Here is a 25030-nt window from a genome sequence, read left to right on the forward strand (position 1 = left end):
CTCACAGAGATTAAAGGCATGTGCCACCGCTACCACCACCCGGCTTCAATGGCCTTTTCAACACCAGTGACTCTTCAGTAATCTTCCAGGCTTACAGTGCATGAAAGGGACTGCCAAGGCACCCAGCTTCTTGGATTGAGCTAGCTGCTGAATGTGATGTCATCCATGTGGCACCGGCTTTGTGGGATTACAGGATGCAAGAATGAATGGATCATAGAGGCTTGCACCAAGGTTCCGGAAAGGCACGGAGGTCATGCTGTATGCACCAGGGTCAGATGCCCTACACGGAACTCCAAATGGAGCCATGTATGAAGCTGTGATGATAAAGTCTCCATTTCTGCATTACTGTAGAGACTCCTGGATATCAAAGGTTCCGGAAATGTGGGATGTTTGCTATAGCCACTGAGCACAGTTGTCCAAAGATGAAGGTCACATGTGCTACAGGGAACAGAACTGGAGGGATGAAGCTACCTAGATCCTTGGAGCTCAGACAATGCTACCATAAGTCCCAGGTGCCCATGGTAGTAGAGGGTATGGTGTCTGACCTGCTGGGGTTTGTCTTGGTTTGGTTAGGTCTCCTGTTATGCCCCCTTTCCTCCATTTTATAATGAGAATGTTTAATCTGTGCCACTGTATACTGGAAATACATAACTTGTCCTTTGACTTTCAAGTGTTCACAGATGAGGGACTACCTTGAATCCCAGGAGACCACACTTTCAAATGATGTTGGCACTCTAAGCCAATGAGGATTTTTGAAGTTAGACTAAATATATTCTACATTATGAGATGAGCATGAGCCTTGGGGACTGGGGAAGAATGCTCTGTTTTGAATATGAAATGTCCTTAGACTTTGTGTCTGAATGCTTGATCCCCACCTAATGGCACTGTTTGGGAGACTATATGGAACCTTTAGGACATGGGGCCTAACTGGGAGTAGTGGGTCACTAACTGGTAGGACTTGAGTAGTGGGTCACTAAGAGGTAGGATTTGAGTAGTAGGTCACTAACTGTTAAGACTTGAAGTTTGTAGTCTAGTGTCACTTCCAGAATGTTCTGTCCACACATAAGGAAGGGAGCCATGGAGCCACCTGACACAATGCATCCCTGTCATGATGGACTGTGTCCCCTTAATAAGTGAAAAGAAATCATTCCTCCCTTAAGAGGCTCCATCAGGTATTCTGTTTTAGTGGTGAAAGGAGTAATAAAATATGACCAATCGAGTGTAATGTGTTTCTAAAATTGTGTTTTCCACCTTACAACACACGGGAGAATACAAAACAAATAACCAGATGCCAACAGGGGGAGGGTACTGTAAGCACCTAAGTCTGTTTGCCTTGGATCTATTCTATCCATGTACACCTTCTCGTATGGGTGCTTGGCTAAATAAAAACAAACAACAACAAAAAGGCCCAGACAGCTGTGTAGATCTCTGGTACACAGATAAGTGATTTCACTGCAGGACAGTATGTTTCTATTTTCTCACTATTATACTATCTAATAAGTATCTGGATCCATCTCCTAATTATAATCCTCTATGACAAAGTCTTCAGTTGACTTGGTAATTTTCACTTATAATTATGTATAGTTCATCTTAAAACATTTGAAAGATAATAATGATTCTGAACATCAGAACCTAACATACTGACTGCCACACTGAAAGATCAGTCTCCTGCAAGGAGTAATTCATAAATGTTTTGTTTCCTATGATCATTTTATTCAATCACCATCACATGTATGACAGAAATTCAAGTAATATATTATTAGTTTATATTTTATAGGGGTTAACTCCTAGATTTATTGTGTTTGTCAGTTCCATTTATTACCCACTGTCAATTCCTCGATATGTGTGATGAAGGGCAATGGTCTGTGGTCCTATGACAAATGTTGATTTGGTTTATCTTCTTTATTTATTTTTATTTTTGAGTATATGACTCTAAGCTTTGAATTTCACTAGGAATTTTCAGGTTTTTATTCCCCTATCAGGTGTGATGGCTAGGCTTGGGGGATGCTATGGGCTACTTTCTTCTTTCTAAGGTTGATTAGCTCACAGGGTGTGGTGGGGGGAGGCTTGCCTCAAAATCATGAGTTCTGGAGTTCAGATCATTAGTGCTCATTTAAGTGCCAGGTGCACCTGAGGCCTGCCTGTAACCCCAGTATTCTGGAGGAGGAGGAGACAAAGGATCCCTAGAATAAGCCTGCTAGCTATACAAGATCAATTTGTGAGCTCTGGGTTCAAGTGATAGATGTTGCCTCAATATATAAGGTAGAGAATGATCAAGGGAGACACCTGACTCCAGCCTTTGGCCTCCACATACATGCACACATAAGTATGTATGCAGCACATGCATACACACACATACACACACACATACACACACACACACACACACACACACACACACACACACACACACATGCACACACAAGAAAAAATGAATAGATTATTTTTAAATTTTCCCTTCAGGGTTCAGCAAGAGTGGGTGTGTATAAGAGAAGTTAATGAGAGGGTAAAATATATTAACTATGTGTATGGAATTGTCAAAGAATAAGTTAAAAAATTTAATTCTCTTCATTTTTTTGTATAAGGTTTATAGGAAACATAAGTGAATTTTAGACTTAAGTATACAGAAACATTTCAGAATCTGAAAAAAATCCAGTATTAAAAACACTGAGTATTAAGCATTTTTATGCAGATTACTCAATACATACTAAGAGAAAATGAAAGAAAAGTATAAAAGTAAGATTTAAAGTAACAATTGATGAGATCTCCCCAAATTATCAAATAATACCCATCCATAGATCCAGGAAAAGCAGAGAACACCATGCTGAACAAAAACAAAAACAAAAATTACACATGGACACACAATGTTAAAAACTACAGCACATAAAAAATAAAGACAAAATCTTAGGGAAAAGTGAGATGGAAAAAAGGTATAACAGCTAAATTTAACTCAGAATGCATGCAAGCTAATACATGAGCATGGAATATTTATATATATTAAGAGAAAAATATTAAAACACCAACCTCAAATCTCATACTCAGAGAAATTATCCTTCAAAAGTAAAGGAGAAAATGAAGACTTGGCCAGACAAAGAAATATTGAAGGACTGTGTTGCCCCAGACATGCCATGGAAGAAATAAATGTTAGAGAAGATTCTACAGAGAAAGAATGTGACAGAGGTCACCTGCCCAAAGCCCCCCAAAGGAAGAGCGCTGGAGAAGAAATAACCGAATGAAGGTGTGCCTTCATGCAATTTAGAATATCAGCCTCATGTGATTTTCAATGCCCAGGAGACACACCCAAACGAGGGCATTTCCAGAGAGGTTTAACTCAGGAGGAAAGATGTGTTCTGAATGTGGGTGACACCATCCCATGGGCTGGGGCTCATGACTGAATAAAAAGGGGAAAGAGAGGAAGCCAAGAGGGAGGGTGTCATCTCTCTTGAACTCTCTCTGTATCCCAAGCACTACACAAGCAATCATCCCATGTACCTGCCATCATGCCTCGGCCACCAGGAACAATCGTACCCTCCAACTATCGACCAAAGGAAACTCCTTTCCTCAAGTTGCTTCTCCTATGAATTTTGTCACCGCAGTGAGAAATTAACTGATACTGAAAGTAAGATTAAAAACTTCCTTAATCAGTGGTCTCATGGGTGACAGTTCACAGAAACTAATATTAGCAACAAAGTATTCACAGTTAGGAGTATTTATTACTAGAGACACTTTGGATACAAACATGAAGGCCTGGGTTCTATCCTTGGAACCTATTCTATAGATTTGTCCTCTGGTCTCCATCTGTGTGCCCTACTGTGCTTGTACACTAAGACTTACATTTAATACATACATACATACATACATACATAAATGAAATAAGAGGGCAAAAATTTAAATTCCAGAGAAGCCACTAAAAAAATTAAAATGGGAGAGTATTATTATTTTAAAGGAGAGAATTAAAATCAGATAAAATATTCAATTAAAACTAGAAATGAAATAAGAGAATTATGTAAGAGAAACACAAGAACAAGAGAAACATATAGAAATCAGAAATTCATGGTAGATATTAAATGTGTTATCAATAATCACTATAAATAGCAATACTTGACAGCTATCCATTAAAGGACAGAGATTGTGAAGAACAGTATCAAAAAGCAAAGCCCAACCAACTATATCTTGGGTATGAGATGCCTCTTTAAATTTTTTATATAAATTTATTTTTATTTTATGTGTATGAGTGTTTTGGCTGCCACGCATGCATATGCATGTGCGGTGCCTCAGGAGGTCAGAAGGGGGCATCTGATCACCTGGAACTGGAGTTACAGATGGTAGGGAGCTGCCAGTGGGATGCTAGGAACCAAACCTGGTTCACTTGCAAGAGTGATAAATACTCTTAACCACCGAACCTACCGGTTTTCAAACCCAGAAGGAACCTACTTTAGCAATGCACATATAGATTAAAGGTAAATGAAAGAGCCAGGTGTGGGGCCACTTGCTTACAATCCTAGCACTTTGGTGGTTGAAGAAAGGAAAGATGTTGCAGCTACTGAGGATACAGGATGAGATCTTGTCTCACTCTCCTCCCCTGCAGAAGAAAAAGGATGTTAAAAAGCCACACTGTGCCAAGACTAACCAGAAGAAAGAGACAGCTGCTACACTGTTACTGCAGATGAAGCCGACTTTAGAGTGAGGAAAGCTATTGGCCTGGGAGGGGTAGGCAGGAACTCCATTAGAGAGGAGTCAATGCTCCAGAAGACACAATAATCTTCAGTGTAAACACAGAACATCAAAATATGCTCATCAATAGCTTAGAGAACTGCACAGGGAAACACCAGACAGTAGAAACTGTAGCAGCTGTAGGCAGCAAGGCAGCACAGGCATCACCAGTGGCACAGGTGGGCCCCGCCCTCTGTTCCAGCAAACGCACACCATTCACAGATGCACCTGCAGTCTAGACCAAGAGGGACCACATTCTGGGCCATCAAACATGCTCAGCAAATAAAAAAGACCACAGTAGAATTAAATGAGAAACTGGTATCAGGCAGAACCTTGGCCCAAACATTTGGGGGATTGAATAACACATTTATAATTAATAACCCAATCAAACCCCTGGGCTTTTTTTGTGCTTGCTGTATGCTGCATGTAAGCTTCACGCCTCTGTTGTGAAGTGGTATCTGAGAAGAATCTAGTGTAACATGACTGGGAAAGCCTTTGTGAAGCACAGGGCTTACCAGTGAAGCAGGTAAGATTCTTATTTGTCAGATAGCCAACCAATGAACGAGACACCCACACAGGTGGACATAGAGGTAATGTGACTGTGTTTCTCTACCAGGAGATGGAGTGTCTACTAGAAACAGCCCACCACCTGAGCTCAGAGCACATCTCCCACAGAGCAAGGATATAGTCTCCATCCCAAAGCTCTGAGTGTCCCCCCCCACAATGGCCTCTACAGAAGACATTCTTCTTCCCTCATTCTTTATTGTACATGAAAGTGAGTGCTGAATGTGCACAATCATATTTCTGCCTTCTAAAAACCACACAGCCAACAGTATGTTTTGATTAATATCAAATGAAGACAGATGGGGAAATGCCAGTCCTAAGAAAACACGTGCTTTCTTTGGCTCACAGTTAAATTCCCCAAGTTATTTTATCCATGCCACTTCAACAAAACAGCAACATAAAAGTCCATGTTCAATTGCGGGATTCTAATGTTTCCCATTTATCATTATAGAAACAAGGATAACTTTATAACCACTTGTATACTGCTATTACATGTAGGAGAAATTATCATTACCTACAGAAAAATTACTTAAAAACTGGGTATTTTTCCTTTTAAATCAAGTGTCTTGATTAGTTATTTTTAATTAGGAATTTAAAATGTGCAAAAGATTTGAATAGATTCATAAAAAAAATATTAACACATTTGTCCAAATCCACTCCAAGTGCAACCCAAAAGTGAGCCCTAACGTAAACTGGTGCAGGCTGAGTGAGCGGGCCCCACTGCTATCTACAGCTAGCTGACAGTGGAGAGAGTCATATGCAGAGGCGTGGGAATTATCTTCCTACTCTACTTTATTCTGCCCTGACATTAAAGGTCCTCTCAAAATAGAATTAAAGTGTTTACTGCTTTAAAAACTCATTTCAAAAGAAAAGAAAACTCATTTCAAAAGCTTTAAAAAAGCGAAAATTTTAATTTTCAACAGATTTGAGACAGAGATGTTTGACATGGGCCAATTTTATCTTTCTAAGCATCCTGACTTGTTTCTTAGTATCTTCCACTACTAACACACAGCTTTTCCACTGTTCACCTTCAACATGTATCATAATTTCTCTAGACTTGCCTTTTTGTGTTTTCCCCAAATCTAAATTCTAAATTCTGCTCCTTGGGACCACACTTTACCAACAGAGCTATCTCCCCTCCCTACTACCTCCCCTTTTATCTATAGGTACATGACATTCTTATTTGTTGAATTTTATTCTAGGCACCAAGATATATCATGCTCACTTCATTGCAACTGCCAGTAAATCTTTTTCCAAGTCCTCTAACCCTTGATACAGCTGGCCCTCCCCACCCATGGATTCTGTACCCATGGATACAGCTGAACATCAATCTAAAGCATTAGGAAAAAAACTGTACCCCTACTGGGCATGATATAGGCTTTTCTCCTTCATTAATTCCTGACAATACAGCATACCAGTTATAGATGCAGTATGCACACTCCATCAGATATAGCAAAAAACATGGAGAGAGATGAGGCACCTGGGAAAATACTGCAATGTTTACTATAAAGGACCTGATCTGTGGAGTCGGGTGTCTTTGGGGATGCTGGGGGCATCACTAATGTTTTCTGATACAGAAACCTAATTAATTTAGTTATTTTTTTAAACTTTAAAATGATGGCATCCTGTCCCTGTACTTTCCTACCCACAGTTGTAGAATCTTCTCAGAATCTAAGCTCTGCTAGCTGTAGATTCAGGACTCAACAGCCTGTGGGGCTAGACCAGGGCAGCTAGGCCACAGACATGCAGCACTTTGCTTCCCTTCTCCATCAGGATGAGAAATACATTGTCTCTGAGTCCAGGGAAAACAGAAACACCCATGTTTGCAACATGCTTCGATATATGACATGGCTTGCCCAGATCCCCGCGGATACATCACAGAAGGTCCACACTACTGAAAACTGCCATCAGCTGGCTTCCTGTTAGATGTGGTTGTTCTTGTCCTTAGACCTCATGGGGCAGATTATTCTGCTGGCAGGAGGGAATCCAAGTATTGTCCATATTCCTCAACTGTTCTGGAACCTTTCCATCTGAAATGATGGTCCTGCCTGGATCTCATGCACTTGCTTCCTATGACTGACTACTAGTCTTGTGTGTGTGCGTGTGTGTGTGTGTGTGTGTGTGTGTGTGTGTGTGTGTGTGAAGTCAGACTGTGGGGAAGGCAATGATGGCTATAAATGGCCTTCGATCTGTCACTCCTGAGACTTAAGCTTCAAACAGCAAAGATTATACACCAAAGACTAAACAAAGGACAGACACAAGTTAGAAAAAGACTGAGGGGAGACTGAGAAAATGGTCACAGGCGCGGCTGGTGGGCCGGCACTGGGTGAGGAGAAGGGGAGAAGGCATGAAAGTAAGAAAGGTAGGAAGTGCCGCCTTCCAGGAGCTGCCCAGGATAGCAGCCAGTCTTGAGTACCAAGCACAAATGATATACTGTACCATCAACCATGGAGAGTCATTTCCTAATCCATCTCTCCTCCTCTGTTCACCTTCTCTCTTCACAGTGAACTATCAGCTAACACTCAAGCCTCCTGGGATGTTCTGGAATGGGGTTCTTTTATCTGGGACTCCAGGAAGAAAGGGGAAACAGATAAAAGTTTTGAGAAGAGCAGAACTGGTTTATCCTTGAAATACGGAGGCAAGGGAGGAATGGGCAGGGAGTGTGGCATCTGTGTCCCTCAGGTCTCAGCAGTTCCCACCTATGCAGCCCACTGTTACTGGGTATTCCAGGTGGCTAAAGTTCTCTGGGCCCCAAATACCTGAGGAGTTCTGTGGGATCCTGCCTGTGAGAGTCTCTCTCAGAAAGAGGACTCTGACTGCCGTTGTCCCAGCATTCAGCCTCCACTCTCTCTTTTTGCTTATAGAGTAGATGACCTAGAGCATCAGCTAAGGAAATATAAAGCCTCCCACATCAGGAAAAACCCAGTCAGGGAACTTAGAACAGAGGAAGCCTGGGTCTATTTCAAAGTCAGGAGAAAACTTAGGAAAACTTATCATGGGTGCTCTTAAGATCAGCTGAGCACACACACAAGTTGATGAAGGGTGCAGTGGATGGTTAACCTCTGAATCTGACCTTCACAAGCTTCACACAACCCAATGTGTGTCACAGACTAGCCGAGATGACTGTCACAAGGAAGGGAGCTTCTACTGAAGACTCACTCTATCTGTAGCAAAGTCATTTCCACAAAAATTGCACTCTGCTGTCCCAGGAAGGAGGACACAGAGTCCACAAATCTGAGGAATTAAAGAGGAGTTAACTCAGGGTGGTGATAGTGATTTAACAATGGTGCTGGTACAACTGACTATCCACCTGGACCAAAAGGAAAATAAAACCAAAAAAAGCTCTAACTCATACTGTATAAAAAAAAAAAAAAAAAAAAAAAAAAAAAAAAAAAAACTTCTGCTGTCTTAAAGTCCATAAAAGAAGTATATAAAATGCATTAAAACATTAATATAAAGGAAATCATTAAAAATGATCTCTCCTCTCTCTCCTTCATGTGGGAGACCAAATTACTCAGGGTCAGAGAATCTGAGCTTGCTTTACCAAGTAGAGCTGCATAATGGATGATTTGGCCGGGGGCATGGTTACCAGGTGTTTTGAAGGGTCTATATTTGGCTGTACAGTGTGCTCTGATCTTGCAAAGGGGAGGTCTTTTGCCTCGCCCCTTGGCATTTGTATAAAAAGCCCTTTTGAATAAATGCCTAGGCAGCTGGGTATTGATCCAGGGCCCTCCCGAAGCTATCCTGTGTCTCTCTGCTTTTCTTATCTTCTCTTTCTATCTTTCTATCTAATATTTCTCAATCCTCTCTCCTCCACCCAAGAACCCTTCAAAAGGAGGGAGACGGTCGGAGCTGGACTCCAACAGACTCCCACACCTTCAGACAGACCTCACTTGTCTAAGAGGCCACACAGTAGCTTTCCTAAGACAAACAACATACAAGCATTGTAGCACTGAGATTTTAGTGGCCAAAGCCAATGCACACTAAGTAGAAAGACCAGGCTGTTTAGTCAGAGGACCTGCGGCACAACCAATGGAGAAGAGTCAAATATTTCCAGCATATGGGAAACATAGGAATTGCTAATTTAAAAAGCAACAGGCATGATACCTGACTCATTAGTACAAATGGGCAACTACCCCAGCAGGGCATGCCTATCAGTAGAAGATCATCTAATAAATATACGAGGACACATGACCATGACTATATTAAGGAAAGTTACAAGTTACAATAACATATATAGAAAGAAAGAGAGAGAGCTTTCCAAACAGGCAGGCTGGCAGAAACAGAAAAAAGGAGCAACATAAAACGCACATAGAGATGGAAGGAGGGGCATGCAAATTTTCATACTGATGATGGAAATGTGAACCACACAGCCTTTTCAGAAATGGAAAACGGTCAGTCAGTATTTAGTCAAATAACAGTATGGGTAGATTTACCCTAAAAATGCCATCTTTGGGTAGTTAGCCTACAGAAGAAGAATTCACCAGAGTAGAATGATATAGACCTATGGAAGTTTAGTTACCATTTGGGAGAGAAAAGGCAATGCAAAGCTAACAAGTCAGTTCAGTGCGAGCATCTTTGCACAGAAAAATAGCTAAGTTGTGTGTGTGTCTTACAGGTATGCATGTATATGCATGCATGCATGTGGTTTTATATATGTGTATATATATACATGATATATTTTATGTATATACACACATACACATATAATGGTACATGTGTGTGTCCTCCAGCCCTGGCTTCCTTATCCTTCTCAATTTCATGGCCTCTGGATATGTCATAGGGTATAGTGTCACACAAAATTTGAGTGAGCATTGGTGGGAGAAGGACTTGGTCACCTGACTTGAGAAAGTGTTGCTGGTCAGAAGAGGCGATTGTTGGTGTTTTCTCATGTTTCTGTATTCTTCCATTAGTTATAATAAACATCTATTTCTGTTACAATGTTTACAGAGGAATATACTTTTGGCATAACAACAAATGCAGGAAGCTACAGTGTGCCCAACACTACTGCTTTCCTTCTGGCGTACCTGGATATTCACCTTCAGAATCTCCTCTTAGTACCTGCTTACCTAGCCTATTGGAAATAATAATTTAAAAAGAAGATTCTGAAGGGAGGGCTCTAACTAGGGGATGGGGATAAAGATCAATACAGAAGCAGGATAAAATACCAGTAATGATGACTGAAAAAAATAAGGAATTTTACTATTAACTATTTTACCAAAAATACCCCCAACCTATAATACACTTAAGTCTTTATGCATATATAATTTAAACAAAATATTCTCATCTGAGATGACAATGCTTCTTCTAAAGACCACCTAACAAAAACCCCAACACCAGGCATAGAAAGCCCTGTTTTGAGAGTTGACCCAGAGATTACCAAAACATTACAAGCTATTGCCCTTAGTTGCCCACCAGAGGTGGAAGGGTAAGTCCCTATTGCTGAAGACACCATGCATTTTGGACACGGGGTCCAGAGACCCTTGAGCTAGAACTGACCTGAATGCCTCCTCCCTAAGGACTAGTTTTTATGGTATCAGAAAGTACCATGCAAGCTTCCAAAGGAGAGAAATAACCAACAGTCCTACCCAGCTATGATGCCTATGAACCACAATGGCTAGCCTAACAATGATAACCCTAAGAGTGCAGTAGTGGTACACGTACCTTGGCAGTAACCAATAGCTCTCCAGTTGGACTTAAGACCCATTCAACAAGACAGAAATCATTTGTGGTACTGGAAAGCTAGCCAACTACCCAGGCCTAGTGAAGTCATGGATCGTGGAGGAGAATCTACAACCCCCACTTTACAAAGTCAGCATAAACCCCAACTACACTAAATACTTGTCCTTGTATCCACAGATAAGTATAGTCCTCACCCCTCATCAAGGAAACTTCTCTTTGCAACAGATGGAGACCATCACCAAAAATTACAACCAATTAAAATGCACACTAAGTCCAGTAGAAACATCTACAAAACACTCCCACAACTAAGGCTCAGAGAATGTTAGGGAAGAAGAAGAAAGATTTTAAGAGCCAAAAGATCAGGGAGATTGTGTCTCCTAGTAATATCAGAATTACACCCATAGAGTCTCATCAGTGTGACTGTCCAAGTGTGAACTAAACAAGAACACCAAAGATATGCCAAAGTAGATGGAGGGAAGCCCATGAGGCCTCAACCATACCCAAAGAACTACATGCAACTAAGGAATCCTGAGACTGGGAGACACAGTCTTCCGAAGGGGGAAAAGCACACCAGTCAGTTATCCAATACGAAATGGTCAGTCCTGCAAACACATGTACAAGGAACATTATGCACACTAAGCATAATTTATATACACATATATACATACATATACATAATGTACTAGTATATTATGTATATGTATGTATATATGTGTATATAAATATTTACAGGTAACAACAATCAAACAAAGTGGCCACAGATTTGAAAGAGAGCAAGGAGGGGTATATGAGAGGGATTGGAGGAAGAATAGGGAAGGGCTAAATGATATAATTATAGTCTCAAAAACAAAAGAAAAATATCCAAAAAAATAAAAAAAAATGAACTATTCGCATGAACTGAAAATATATAATACACTAAACATGGATTAATTATGTTCATGACACTGACTTATGAGAAGGATTTTCTAATTTTTGAACCTGTCTTTGCAGCATTTGCTAAAAGTCCTAAATAAGTCTGTTATATAACCCCCCCAAAAGATTCCAAACTGAATAAATAGATATATAATAGACAAAATATAGATCATACCAAAATCAGCAGGAGAGAGAATAATACTTCAAAAATGGCGCACCAGCCACACTAGCTAGGAATTTGCCATAGACCCAGAAGCACAAATGGCTAGTCTGCCTCAATCACAATGAATCTGGGATTTGAAGCGTTTATACTTCCTCTGCTTGGTTCCATAGGATAACAGTCTGCGAGACAGAGGATTCTTTGAAAGTCCTTCAATGTTTCTAATCCCAGAGGGAAATTCTGAATGTCATGTGAATGCAAGTTCAAAGCCACCTGCACAGTGTGACAGTGAAAGTCAATGTACAAGGCAAGAAAGCCGCAAAGAACAGATAACCTGTGCACAAAGGGTCACTCTCTTTCAAACTGCATGGGATGGCTGAGGATATAGCTCAGTAGCAGATTGTTTGCCTAGCATGATGAAGCCCCTGATCCGATATCCAGTGTGCATGCACATGTGCACACCACACACACACACACACACACACACACACACACACACACACACACACAACACACACAGAGTTTATGAGCAACCGTGACAACAGGAATACAATATATTTGTAGAAGAAGCGAGGTTTCTAATATTTGAGTTTAAAGATCGTTTACATAGGTTTAGTTTTCCTAGGGACCCAAACTGACACAAAGACATGTAAAGAGATGTAAATACATACATATTACACAGATACACACACATACACACAAATATATATACATACATACATATATATGACAGCACTATGAATGCTGTATGATTCATTATGTCTTACACAGTGTGGGGGTGGTGACAGGAGATGGGAATGGGAATGTGTGCAGTGAGTGACATCATCCCACGAGCACGGGATCCCCGTTCTTAGAATTAGGTACTCTCTCTTTGAAAAAGGGAAATCGGTTGCTTTTTTTTAATGGCCTTCACAGCTAACATTTAAAGTGTCTCCCAATAGGTACAGATAGATACAGTGGCCCAGGTAGTAAGTATTAACAAGCAAAGGAGGAACATCTTACTATCACAGAAGTTGTGGCTCAGTCTATATTCTCAGCTGACCTAGGCACCTACAATGTATTCTTTGGAATGAAGCTGCCCAAAGCTCCCCACAAAAACAAAGTAATAGATCAGTGATGGCCTGTGCCTCCCTGTCCTGGTCACCCTCACAGCCCTGAGTCTGAACTCAGCACGGACTCTTTGGACATTCTGATTAACTGGAATATCATCAGCAGAGTTTTTAAAAAAAACCCACTGAACAACACAGACAACCCCTACGGACTCCCCAGCCTGTCCCAGGAGAGAAGAGCAAGGGGAACAAATACCCGGCAAATTTCCACTCTGTTGGCAGCCTCCTCCATCTCCTCCCTGAGGGCATCGGCTTTGGCACCCGCGGGCTGAAGGCTGCTGGAAAGCCCTGAAGACTTGGAAGTCTGCTGCCACCTGACGGAAAACAAGAGAGAAAGAGGATGTGTGAGACAGGTGGGACTCTGGGGATAGGACAGAGTGCTGAGGAAATACCTGGCCTCAAGTTGTTAGCCAGGGACCTACACTGTTGCAAGGAGGAAGGTATGACCAGGAGACACCAACGCTACACCAGGCGAGGGGCTCATCTTGCCACAGTGGAACTGACGAGTGAGGCTGAGGACCAGCACACTACAGTTGGCCACTGGGTTCTCTATGACCTTCTAAGCACTAAAGCCAAATGACGCTGTCCCCTTTCCACAGACAAATCACAACTGTTGACATTTATGGAGCATAGTGTGACCTGCTAATATACAAACATGATTAAATCAAACTACTTAACACACCTATCACCTCAGCTTTTGCTAAGAGCTATTTGAATCTTAGTCAAGCTCACAATTGTCAATTAGTGATGCATTCCATATTTCACAGTTGCCAATACTGCCTTTCAGTATGGTCTCTGTCATTCCTTTAAGTTCCCCACGGGCTTCTGGGTTTGGAAACAACCTACTTGGCTGAAGCCAACAATGGATGTGAGGTGTAAATCAAGTACTGACAGGATTCAAAACCCATCTGAAGGTTAAAATCTGCACCGGTAACTATGGAATAGCTTCCTACTGACCTTTAGTTACCACATTTGTATTTCTGTAAAAACTCATCTTTTGCAGGAAGAACCCTGGCCTCTTGGGGAAACACTCATACAGCATTGAGGAAGAAGTGCCAACTCCTCTTTCTGGTTGCTGGGGTCACCGTCAGGGGATGAGAGAAGGACCAGAATGTCCCTGTAAGAAGAAAGGGCTCAGCAGGGTTCCTCTTCTGGTATGTCTGAGACCTCATGGGCTCATCAGGACCAGCAGGTAGGAGAAAGCGCCAGAACAGTCCATCATCTTAACTCGTCCACTGGATCTTTTATCTTTGAGAGACAGAGCTATTTCTAGCCTGGGAGGAGCACAGCAGGGCAGTCAAGGATGACAAATGGCAGCCAAGCCTGACTTGGTCTTGGGAAATCAGGAAGATGAAGGATTGGGGAAATGGCGGGGGTGGAGAGGGGTGTGAGGGTGAAGGGGGGGGGGAAGCTGCCCTACCTAAGATGGACTGATGGAGCTCAGGTAGGAATGTGGTCAGGGGTTGCCAGGCGTTTCAAGAGAACTGAGAACTCTGCTTGGGAACTCCTCTGATGAATTGTGTGCAAGATGAAAACAGTTTCTTTTAAATACAATGGAAGTACAAACTAAACAAGGACCTTCCCCTAGCCCCTAGACCATGTCTACAGCCGGCCAATCCAGAGGTACAACATCCTTCCCCTAAGTCCCCAGTTAAGAATCTAAGCAGCAGCTAGCTAACTGGTAGTTTTTTCTCTTGTTATCTGCAGGACAAACCTAAGAATGTGGGGCTATGGGCTCCAAGGGGGCATTTAATAGCAGAAAGCAGCCAAGTGCAGGGTTCTCACTCGGCCTCTTAGGATGCACCGTGCGAACCATTATAGGAAGGCTCTCAGACACTGAGCTGGTTAGAGGTTACCGGAAGACACATGCCCTGGGAGCCATTCTGATTCTAAGATACGAATTTAGAGAAATTTGAAAAGTGATCATTTTGAACAAGTTCTCGGAGCTGAAACTGTAAAAACAGTTCAACGGGAATCCCTGAATGACCCTTCCCATAGAGAGAGACATGCTCTGCACAAATGATCCAGTTCTGATCACTGGAACTGTCCAGAGCCAACTATTTAAATTGCTTGAAAGTAATGAGGGATTTGGGCCATACACATGATTCAACATCCCAGCTGTAATTCATATGAGACAGCAAATACACCTCCACGTTCATTATAGGGTCAAGATACAGCTCCCCTCTGCCCAGGCTACCTAAGAAGACCCAACTAATAGATGCTTTAAAATGTGTGGGGGCTGGAAAGATGGTTCAGCAGGTCGGAGGGCTTTACTGCTCCGTCAGAGGGCCGCAGTTCTGATCTTGAGGCTCGAATCACTTTCCACATATTTAGGTCGATTTCATTGACTTGAAGCCGACAGGGCAGAATTACTTAAACCGTGACAAATGCATGTGCTTGATTCAACCCTCATTAAATCCTGAGTAAATAAGATGGCTCTGACAGATTCACTGGAGCCGTGCTAAAATTCAAAGATCCAGTCATGGAAGTATTGATCAAGACGTGCTGAGTGAGGAGAGAGAAAAATGACTTGGGAGGGGGCTCATATGGAAGTACTGAATACAGTTCACGGCCAACGCAGGCCACCACCAGCAAAAAGGACCTACCAAGTGCAGCTGAATGGAGGACTTGTTGGGGGGAGGGGGACACGGAGAACCAGCTGCCCCAGGAGAGTAGCTTGTGATTCCTGCTACTCAATATCACTCTGGAATTCAGTGTGCATGCCCTGGCTGTATCCTGACAGCTGCTCCTCGCTGACTAAGTGTGCAGTTTTAAGGGAAATGGCAGGAAGCACGGGTTGACTGGCTGCTTGATGTGGCTTTCTTTTGGCAAAGTCTTACAAGGCAGTGAAGGCCCCAGCTGGCTACAGCCAATCAGAATCAGGGGATACAGAGCAAGAACCGGCGCTGAGGATGTTACATCACCTGCACTGACTGGAGAGCCAGTAACTTGAGGGTTTGGGTCAGCCTTCTCATCAGTTACTGAAGCAGAGTCATGATGGGAAGCCAGCCAAGATGGTGAGGGGCCTGAGCTACCTACAATATCTGCCGAGCAACCCTCACTCACCTCACTCGCGACACAAAGTAGGTAGCAGAAAGCCTGGACTGCACTGACCTAAGGAGGTTGGAAAGGGCTTTTTGTTTTGTTTTGCTTTTTTCTTTTCTAAACTTCAAAGGTTGCAAAGAGTGTTTTAAAAGTGAAAAGTCCTGGGCAGACTCCTATGTTTGTACAATTGGTCACCAGCTGGTAGGGAGCTGTTTTGGGAGGTTGTGGAACTCTCCGGACGGACATGGGGCCAGGCTGGCAGACATGTGACTGCAAAGGCAGGGATAAACACTTAGACTCTGGCCTTTCTTCCAGCCAAGCTCTGCTTCCTGGCTAGCACATGACATGCCCAGTCGCCTCCAACTCCTACTGCCTTAGCTGCCAACTGTTCCAGCCACACCATCCCCACCACGATGGACTGCATTTCCTGAATTATGAGGCAAAATAGATCCCTCCCCCCCACTTAACACCTTTCTGTCAGGTGTCCTCTGACAGTGGATGACGGCTTCCACAGGGGGTGGGGTGGAGGCACATCCAAGCTGAAATCTGTAAGCACAGAAACTGGAAAGGGGGAATTACAGATTTCCTTAGCAGATTCAAATACATAACAGATGAGCTGAGGTATGAAAACTGTGCTAATCATGGATGGCAGGCCCTGCAGACACTCCCTTGAGCTTTCAGAATGTATACATTGCTTAATGTCACTCAAGACCAGCCATGGCCACCTCTCAGGGGTTACCTCCTTTCTCATAAAAAAACCAAACAAAATTATGTGAGTTGACAGTGACATGCTTCCATACCACCAACCTTCTGTCCTTCAGCCAGAAACTCTGGGCAGGAAATCTGCCTTCTCCTTATAGAAGCAAAGAAGACCTCAGGGTGAAGACCCAGGCCCAGAGACATGGTGTCTAACTCATCACAACAAAGAGCAGTCGGCACTACTCCAATCAACTTCCATGACTCTAATCTGACAGCTGAATACTGGGGGTCATGGGATGCCCATGTATGCAGTACAGAGGCACTGTGATAATGGCAAACCCAAATTCCTCATGCATCCAGCTCCTTCCTGAGTGCACAGTATGGAGATGGCCCAAGAGTCCTATCTGGATTATGCCAAATGCCCCTTCCAGTTGCTGTGACCAAATGTCATCATCAACAGTGACTTATGGAAGAAAGCGTTCATTCTGGTTTACAGTTCCTGAGGGAGAGAGTCCATAATGGCAGGGGAGGCGTGGAACCGGGCAGGAAGCTGAGAAACCACATCTCCAGCCACAGGCAGGAAGCAGAAAGAGAAACTAGAAGTGGGAAGAGGCTATGAACTCTAAGCCCACCCTGGGTGATGTGCTTCCTACAACAAAGCATCTCCCAAAGGTTCCATTATCCCTCTAAACAGTGCCACCACCAACTGAGCACTGAGTATTCAAATACTCTATGGGAGATGTTTTTCATTCTAACCACCACAGCCTCCCTTGAAGACACTGAATTTGCTCCCAGACATTTAATTTTAAGCTCATCTGATTATCTGTAGCAAAAGGCATTAGCTTATTTCTTTCTAAAATGTATTATGAAAACATCATTCAGGGGGACTGAGGCTTAGGATATACCAACTATAGAGAGTTCTCCACTGGTTTAACCTGTGCTGTTTCCCTACATACACCTTTTATTCTCCCAACTGTAGAGTTCCCCCAGTGAAATAACCTTTGATAGCATGTGCTTACTGTTGAAAAGCACCTGGGAAGTGCAGGGCCACACAGTACCTTACTTGATGCTCCTAATACCTCTGCAGATGACAAGGGCTGTTATTCCCTATGCATAGGTGAGGAAATACATTCTAAGAAGTATTTCTTAGATTCAGCCAAGGTCACTGAGAGGTCTACCAAAGAACAGATCTGGATCTTGTTTCCTGACTTCTGAATCCTATTGTAGGGCTCTTAATCCTAAATCTCTCTGCCCAGGAGCTTCCTGGTTTTGTTCATTTCATGAAAGGAAAATGAGATGAGGTGATTAAGACTGAATTACATGGGACTTAAGGTAGAAACAGTTCCTTCCACATCAATGTGTATGAACTTTTATTCTTTCAACTTACATTTCTGTGTGCACACATACATACACATATACATGCATACACAGAGCACTGTAAGGATAAAAGGCAAATATATATCATGTCCATATGTAATGGTCTCTGTCATTGGCCTGCTGAAATAGGAAGTTTGTAGCCCCCGAGAAGCATATGGGGATCAGCCTAGTAGGACCTACAACAGGGAGCCTCTACACCATCCCCTTCAGGAGCTGACAGACATCATATCCAGAGTTAAAAATACTCTCCTTGCTGCACACATGGCACATCTCTGTCCTGCCTCTTGGTCCTCATGCACACTCTCCTCCAAGTCATGCCCCTTCTTCCTGTACCTCAAATGCAGCACCCAAGGGCCTGTTCACTGTCTCCCTCTGCTTAGACAGTATGCCCCACATCTTTGTATCATTACCTCCTTCTGGTTGTACAAGACACAGACCAAGTAACACCCACTCAAAAAAGCACTCTTCTGTTTTTCCCCATCTGATGTTGTTGCCTTTCCCTCCATCATTCTTTTCCAAAATTACCCAGTGTGATTTCTCTTCAATGTATGACTGCCTATAATTGTCCTTTTACCCAGGGTCTGTCTTCAAACTCAAGGCAGGGTACCCATGAGGGTTCCATGAGGGCAGGGAACTTGTTTCTGGTCATTGCTGTTACCTCTAGTGCCTGCTACACAGACGGTATTAAGAAAAACTAATGAAGGCTGGCAGGCAGTGGCACAAGCCTTTAATCCCAACACTTGGGAGGCAGAGGCAGGGAAATCTCTGAGTTCAAGGCCAGCCTGATCTACAGAGTGAGTTCTAGGACAGCCAGAGCTATATCAGCAAATCCTGTCTTGAAAAACCAAACCAAACAAACAAAAAACCTTAAAGAATAAGGAGAACACACACACACACACACACACACACACACACACACACACACACACACGCACAAGCCTGCCCAAAACCCCAAAATATCATGGTCTTGCCAAAGAAGCTGTGAAGAAAGCGAAGAAACTCTACCTGGTCCGTGAAGAATCCATGTCCAGCACCAGCTTTGCTAAATGTTTCCTTTGCTTTTGAATATTTGGAATTTCCACCTGTGGTTCCAGAAGAAGAGAGACACCGTCAACTCCAAGGTCAAGATGAATACTTGAAGAGCTAGGCTCTCAAAGAGTGCTTGAAGAATTACTACTGACAGTCACCTCAAAGTTTGTGACAGGTCTCCTGGTCCTTGTTTTCAGAGCAAAACATTTTTCCCTTTGTCACTGTCTTGGGGCTCATCATCAACAAACAGGAATTATGCTTTGTGTGTTCAACGTGATGTCAACTACTGAACTTAATCATGTATAGCTACTGTCTCCCTCCCCAGAGTGTGTGTGTGTGTGTGTGTATGTGTGTGTGTGTGTGTGAGAGAGAGAGAGAGAGAGAGAGAGAGAGAGAGAGAGAGAGAGAGAATCCATGAGAGAATCACTGTCACTCAGATTTCAAGGATGTAACACAGTGCAGTCACCCCCTGCTGCCCACTGCATTTCTAACATGTACTTATCTTGCATACATGGAACTTTGTGCCCTGGACCAGCAGCAAATGAAATGCTCACTTCTTTCCCTGAGCTGCAGCTGCCCTCTCTTCCCTAGACACCCAGTAAGCCCCTCATCACCTAGGACCACCTCTGGGTTCTGTGTATCCCTGCTTGCCCAGGGGTGGCTATATGCCTGCTCTTAGCCAAACCAGAAACAAACAAATAATGCAAAAAAACCCCAAACAAACAAAACCCAGACCCAATCATTTCTGTGTCAGCTTTCACAAGAGCCAAACACAGGAGGAAGGAAGGACATCCCACCATTTAGGCACCTAAACTCAAACAGACCTAACTCAAAGGGACTGATGAGCACAGAGAAGCCCTGGCCTTAGCAGGCCTGAGATGCAAAGGGATCCCACTAGGACATACAGTTTATATTTATAGAAACAAAGGAGGCACGTTAGCATGTTTATAGAGATAAAGTAAGATTTCCCATAGTCAGCAGTGAGTAACTCGGCCTCCATGGAGTGCTCCACAAGGACTTCTTCCATATTGGTTGTATGTGGATGCTCTTTTTAAATTTTCCTTTCTAAAAATGACTTCCTTGAAGATTCCAGTGCAGGATTTTGGTTCCAGGCCCAGCAAAAGTAGGGCAGGATGTGAAAATTAAAAAGGAAAATTGGCTATGAATTGAACTAAAATCATCTTGGGACTGTGGTTTTGTTTTTTGGGTTTTTTTTTTAACACTGGGGTAAAATGTGAGGAAAACCTGGTGCTCTGTGAGGCACTTTCCACCCACTCAGCTAAGCTGGGCTGAAGGAGGTGCTGAGTACATGGAAGCATCATCAGAACCTGCAGGTTCTGGGCTGTCTAGGCAGGGCTGGGGAGTCAGAGCACTGCTCACCTGCAGAGCCCTGGGTAGGGCTGGGGAGTCAGAGCACTGCTCAGGTCTCAGCAAGGGGCCTGGGCCTTGCTGCTGAGTCCCCCTAACTTCTGGGGTTGTTTCAGGCTTTGGCCAGAGCCCTGTCCCCCTTATGAGCACTAGGTGCCTCTTGTGAGTGTTCCTGGCTAAGGGAAGATGGGAATGATGGCAATGGTCAATGGATTCCATCCACAGTGTGTGTGATCCCAGGGGCTTACAGCTGCTCTCGGCTGACATGTCAAAGCACTGCATCAATTTACTCTCTGATCACCTTTATCGGTATTGAAGTAATTATTTATCCAGACCACTAACTCAGAAAGAATACAGACAAGAACACACTGAAGAGATGAAATCGGACATGGACTGAGCAACAAGCTTCTGAAACTTCTAGTCACGAGGGATGACATAATTTTAACTTTAAATGAGCAAAAGTTAACTAGAATTAACTGAGTCCCTCAGGTTGCACAAATAACCACATTCCATGGTGGTAATGTCTACTGCTGCACCAGTACAGCAAGTTCCATCATTGTTGGGATCTCCCATGTGGAGCAGCTGTTAGGTTTTGTATGGCCGGTGAAGAAAAACTGAGGAATCCCTAGTGAGAGGTCCATAAATATCCCAGCCACTTCTTGTCTCCTTTGATAAAGCCGCATGAGGTGGGAACTAGGAAAATTGTCTGATAGATGTCTAGACTGCCTTTTAATAAAATAGTTGAATTTAGTATCTTGTGAAAACCAGAAAAGGACATCAACCACAGGGGTCTTATGGAGGCTCATGCGCTAGTTTCCCAGACTCCTCAGGAGGGAGCTGCTATCCACGCTACTAGTTAATGAATACTGGAGATGGGCAGGGGAGGGGATGTTGGGAAGGGACAGGGTGATGGAAGTCAGGACTTGGGTTATAGAGGTGATGTTGCTGGCTTTGTATGTTTAATCCATCTGGAAAGGTGAACGGAGAAGTCAGTGAACTGAGAAGAAAGCAGCAAGCAGCTGAAAGTTCCACCATATGTGGAAATCCTGACCATGGTGTGATCATGATGTTTCCTGATGGAATGCAAGGTCAGAGAATGGAGAGAGAGAAGGAAAGAGTGGAAGGCTGGAGGTAGAAGGTATCTTTCTGTCCCAGACCCAGCCTCACTCAGCGCCTCACCTCCGCCAGCAGGAACAGGGGCTCAATCACATCCCTCTCCACTTGCAGCTCAAAGTGGATCAGTTCCTGAGCTAGCTTGTCCTCTGTCTCTCCACAGAGCTTCAGCATCTTCCTGCAAGCAAGGGAGAAAGGCAACCTGAATATCCTGGACCACCACACTGTTCAGAGTCACACTGCATCAACTCCTGCCTTGATAAACATCCCCAAGTCTGTGTCAACAAGCTGGTTGGTTTCTATGACTACCAGTGGCCAAGCTGTTCCCATTGTCTCTATGTCTGAAGTTATCACCTATTCCAAATGTTGCTGAGTGCCAGGGGTAACAGGGATACATGGGAACTATGAGAAATGTGGAGAAAATAGACTCACATGAGCCAAATCCACCAGCATATGGATTCAATTGCTTCTCTCTCCTCTGGGATCCCTGGAAAGACCATCTAAGATGGATCCACACCTTCAAATAAATATCCGAATCTCAATTCTGATGGGATCTCACCAGGAGTAAATACTTACTCCTAAGCCATGAAAAGTTACTTAGTACATGACAAGTACTTAGGTGATTGTCCCATGGAAAAAGTCACCCCACAGTTGCTCAATACTGACCAAATAACAGAGGTTATAAAAAAAAAAGTTAATCCATTTTCCGAGAAAAGAGACTGTTTCAAGGATGTTAGTTTTCCCTAAATGGATGTTTTCCTTACACAGTACCATGTTAAAACTCAAGTTTAAGTTTTAAACGTCAAAGTATAAACAGACACAATTTATCCTCAACTGATAGAATGCTCTCTCTATTCTAATATGCTCATGTATAACATGATGCTACCACTTGGTTAAAAACGTTTCTACTGCTAGTTTTATATTCAACTTATTTTGTGCAAATTGCTGGTCCCCTTAGTGTAGGGATTAACCCCAGGGACATAGACATGCCCAGCAAGAACTCTACTACTGAGCTTCCTCAGGTCTACTAGCTTTTCACATGTAGTTATTTTCAGCCCTCATCCATGTCTGCTTGTGCAAAATCCATCATCTTGTTATGTATAGTTTCTTTCTTTTTTTTAATGAACACATCTCCCTCCATGTAGTAAGCTTTTCCATGGTCAAAAGTTTTTACGGAGCACATAAGCATTGCTGTGGTCTATGCAAATATAATACATCCTCATACATGCAAATGCATGTGCAGATCTTATTTTTTCATGTTTGGGAGTTTCCACTGCTTTATGTCCCTGATAACTCTCAGCAAGAAAGGCCTGATTCCTGTCAAACTGGTGAGTCTGCATGGCATCTCTCTCAGGCCCTCTAAAACACCTGGTCCATGAAGTATTCCTCATACTCTTGGCTATTTCTGAGTTGGGATTTAGTTATTTGAATTTATTTACAATTCTTCATATAGTCATGACTCCTGGAACACGGGTTCTAATTTGCTTCCTATCACCTACTATAAATGCCAACTCCCACCCTGTGGCTTCATCTTCGTACCTTTTTGATGGTGTGTTTAACTAAACTTTCTGATACTGTCCTTTATATTCCTTCTACTATTTCTTGATTTTTAAAATGCTAAGCCTTAACTGTTGACTCCTAATTATGGAAAATGATAATTTAACTTTTGTTTACATTCCCTTGCTCTCTGTTTATTTAAATTAGTAGATGTTCAGTACTTATATTTTGACTATATATTACAGGCATTCCTGTACATTCCTATCCAAAAATCCAAACTTTATTTTTATTTATGTCTGAGTATTTCCCCTGCTCTGTTCATAACATATGTGCAGTGCCTGTGGAAGCCAGAAGAGGGCATCAAATTCCCAGGAAATAGAGTAACAAACAGTTGTGAGCTGCCACATAGATGCTGGGAATTAAGCCCAGATCCTCTGCAGAGCAGCTAATGCTGTAAGTCATCTCTACAATCCTGCCAAATCCAAACTTTTCAAAGTTTGAGTTTTTTAAACATTTCAGATTTAATATTTTTGTGTTAAAGTCACTTACCTGGTAATGGCTATTTAACTATTTTAAAACCATGAAAATTACAAACTGTACAAACTAGTCTCAAGCATTTGAGAGAGGGGCTACTCCCCCACGTACTGGAGTTAAGCTGGACAGTTAGTGGATTGTCAGGGCCTAGCTCTGCACTCATTTAGTTTCCCTAAAGTGAACTACAGTTCAGTTTGCTTGCTTTCTGTGTGTCTGACTAAGCCCCAAATACCAGCCACTTTTCCAGTTGGCTCAGGACACTAAACACTAGATGTGTATGAGCTGTGCCTTCTTGAACTCATCTCCCTGGACGCGTGCCAGCCTGGAGTGGCTTCTTTTTGTCCCTAGGACGTAGCTGTCTTCCTGGAATCTTCCTCCAGTATTTCTGGGGTTGGCCATGGCTGTGCCCTGTGTCTTTCATCCTGTATCCACCTGTTTTGTTCTCCCTCCTGGGGAAGCAAAGTCATGTTTTAAAGCCAGGGTCCTCACATCCCTCTCCATGCTCCCACCGACTGGGCCTTGGGTTGCAGCACTGAGCAGTGTCTTTTTCCAGTTTGGAAGCTTGTTTTAACTTGCTAGCTTCCTTCATTGCTTTTGGTGGGTCTGGGGGCATCAGAAGTCACAATTCTGGTTCTTTGCAATAGCATAATGCTTGTTTCCAGAAGCTTGTGCAGTCTTCTGGCACCGTTGTTCAAACCTCAGGCTCAGATGAATGTTTTTTCCACTGCTCTGGGAGCTCAGCAGGCCCTTTCAGTTAAAAACTCAAGCCCTTCCATCTGGAAAATGCTTTCAGAGTATTCCTTCTTATTATCATTATAATTCCTTCCTCTCTTTCTTAACCCCACCCCCCACCCCCCACCCCCACTGTTTAAGCATGACCTCTGGAATTGTTCCTCTAATTTTCCAAGTTTGTCTATCTGCCATGTCTTTGTCTTCATGCTTGATTTTCTGGATGATTTCCCCCAAATCATCTTTGACTGAGAATTTTGCATCTGCAGCCATTTGTTTTTACTTCTTCCAATTTGCTTTTGATTTCAGAATGTTCCTGCCTGATAAACATCCTGTACCAAACCAATATCCTCTTGATTTCATAGCTGCACCGCCTTCTCCTCTACCAGTCGAAAACATACCCAACACTCCATCTAAAATCTCTCTTCCTCACCCCATCTCTAGTTCTTTCAAATCGTATTTCTCTCATGGACTGGTGGAGGTTAGACGCCCCCCTACC

General features: G+C 43.0%; 1 protein-coding gene across 4 annotated transcripts in view; it reads right to left on the minus strand.

Annotated features, from left to right (window-relative positions):
• Positions 1-25030, minus strand: part of Arhgap44 (Rho GTPase activating protein 44) — a 177756-nt gene that overhangs the window by 45464 nt on the left and 107262 nt on the right. For all 4 annotated transcript variants that reach the window (XM_036197135.1, XM_036197133.1, XM_036197132.1 and 1 more), the window contains exons 5-7: positions 21838-21949; positions 19267-19343; positions 13337-13454 (exon numbers count right to left, since the gene is read on the minus strand). In XM_036197135.1, coding sequence (XP_036053028.1) covers positions 13337-13454; positions 19267-19343; positions 21838-21949 — 307 coding nt within the window. The remainder of the gene's footprint in view (positions 1-13336; positions 13455-19266; positions 19344-21837; positions 21950-25030) is intronic.

The sequence above is a fragment of the Onychomys torridus genome, chromosome 8 (assembly GCF_903995425.1).
Source record: "Onychomys torridus chromosome 8, mOncTor1.1, whole genome shotgun sequence".
NCBI classification, from domain to species: domain Eukaryota; kingdom Metazoa; phylum Chordata; class Mammalia; order Rodentia; family Cricetidae; genus Onychomys; species Onychomys torridus.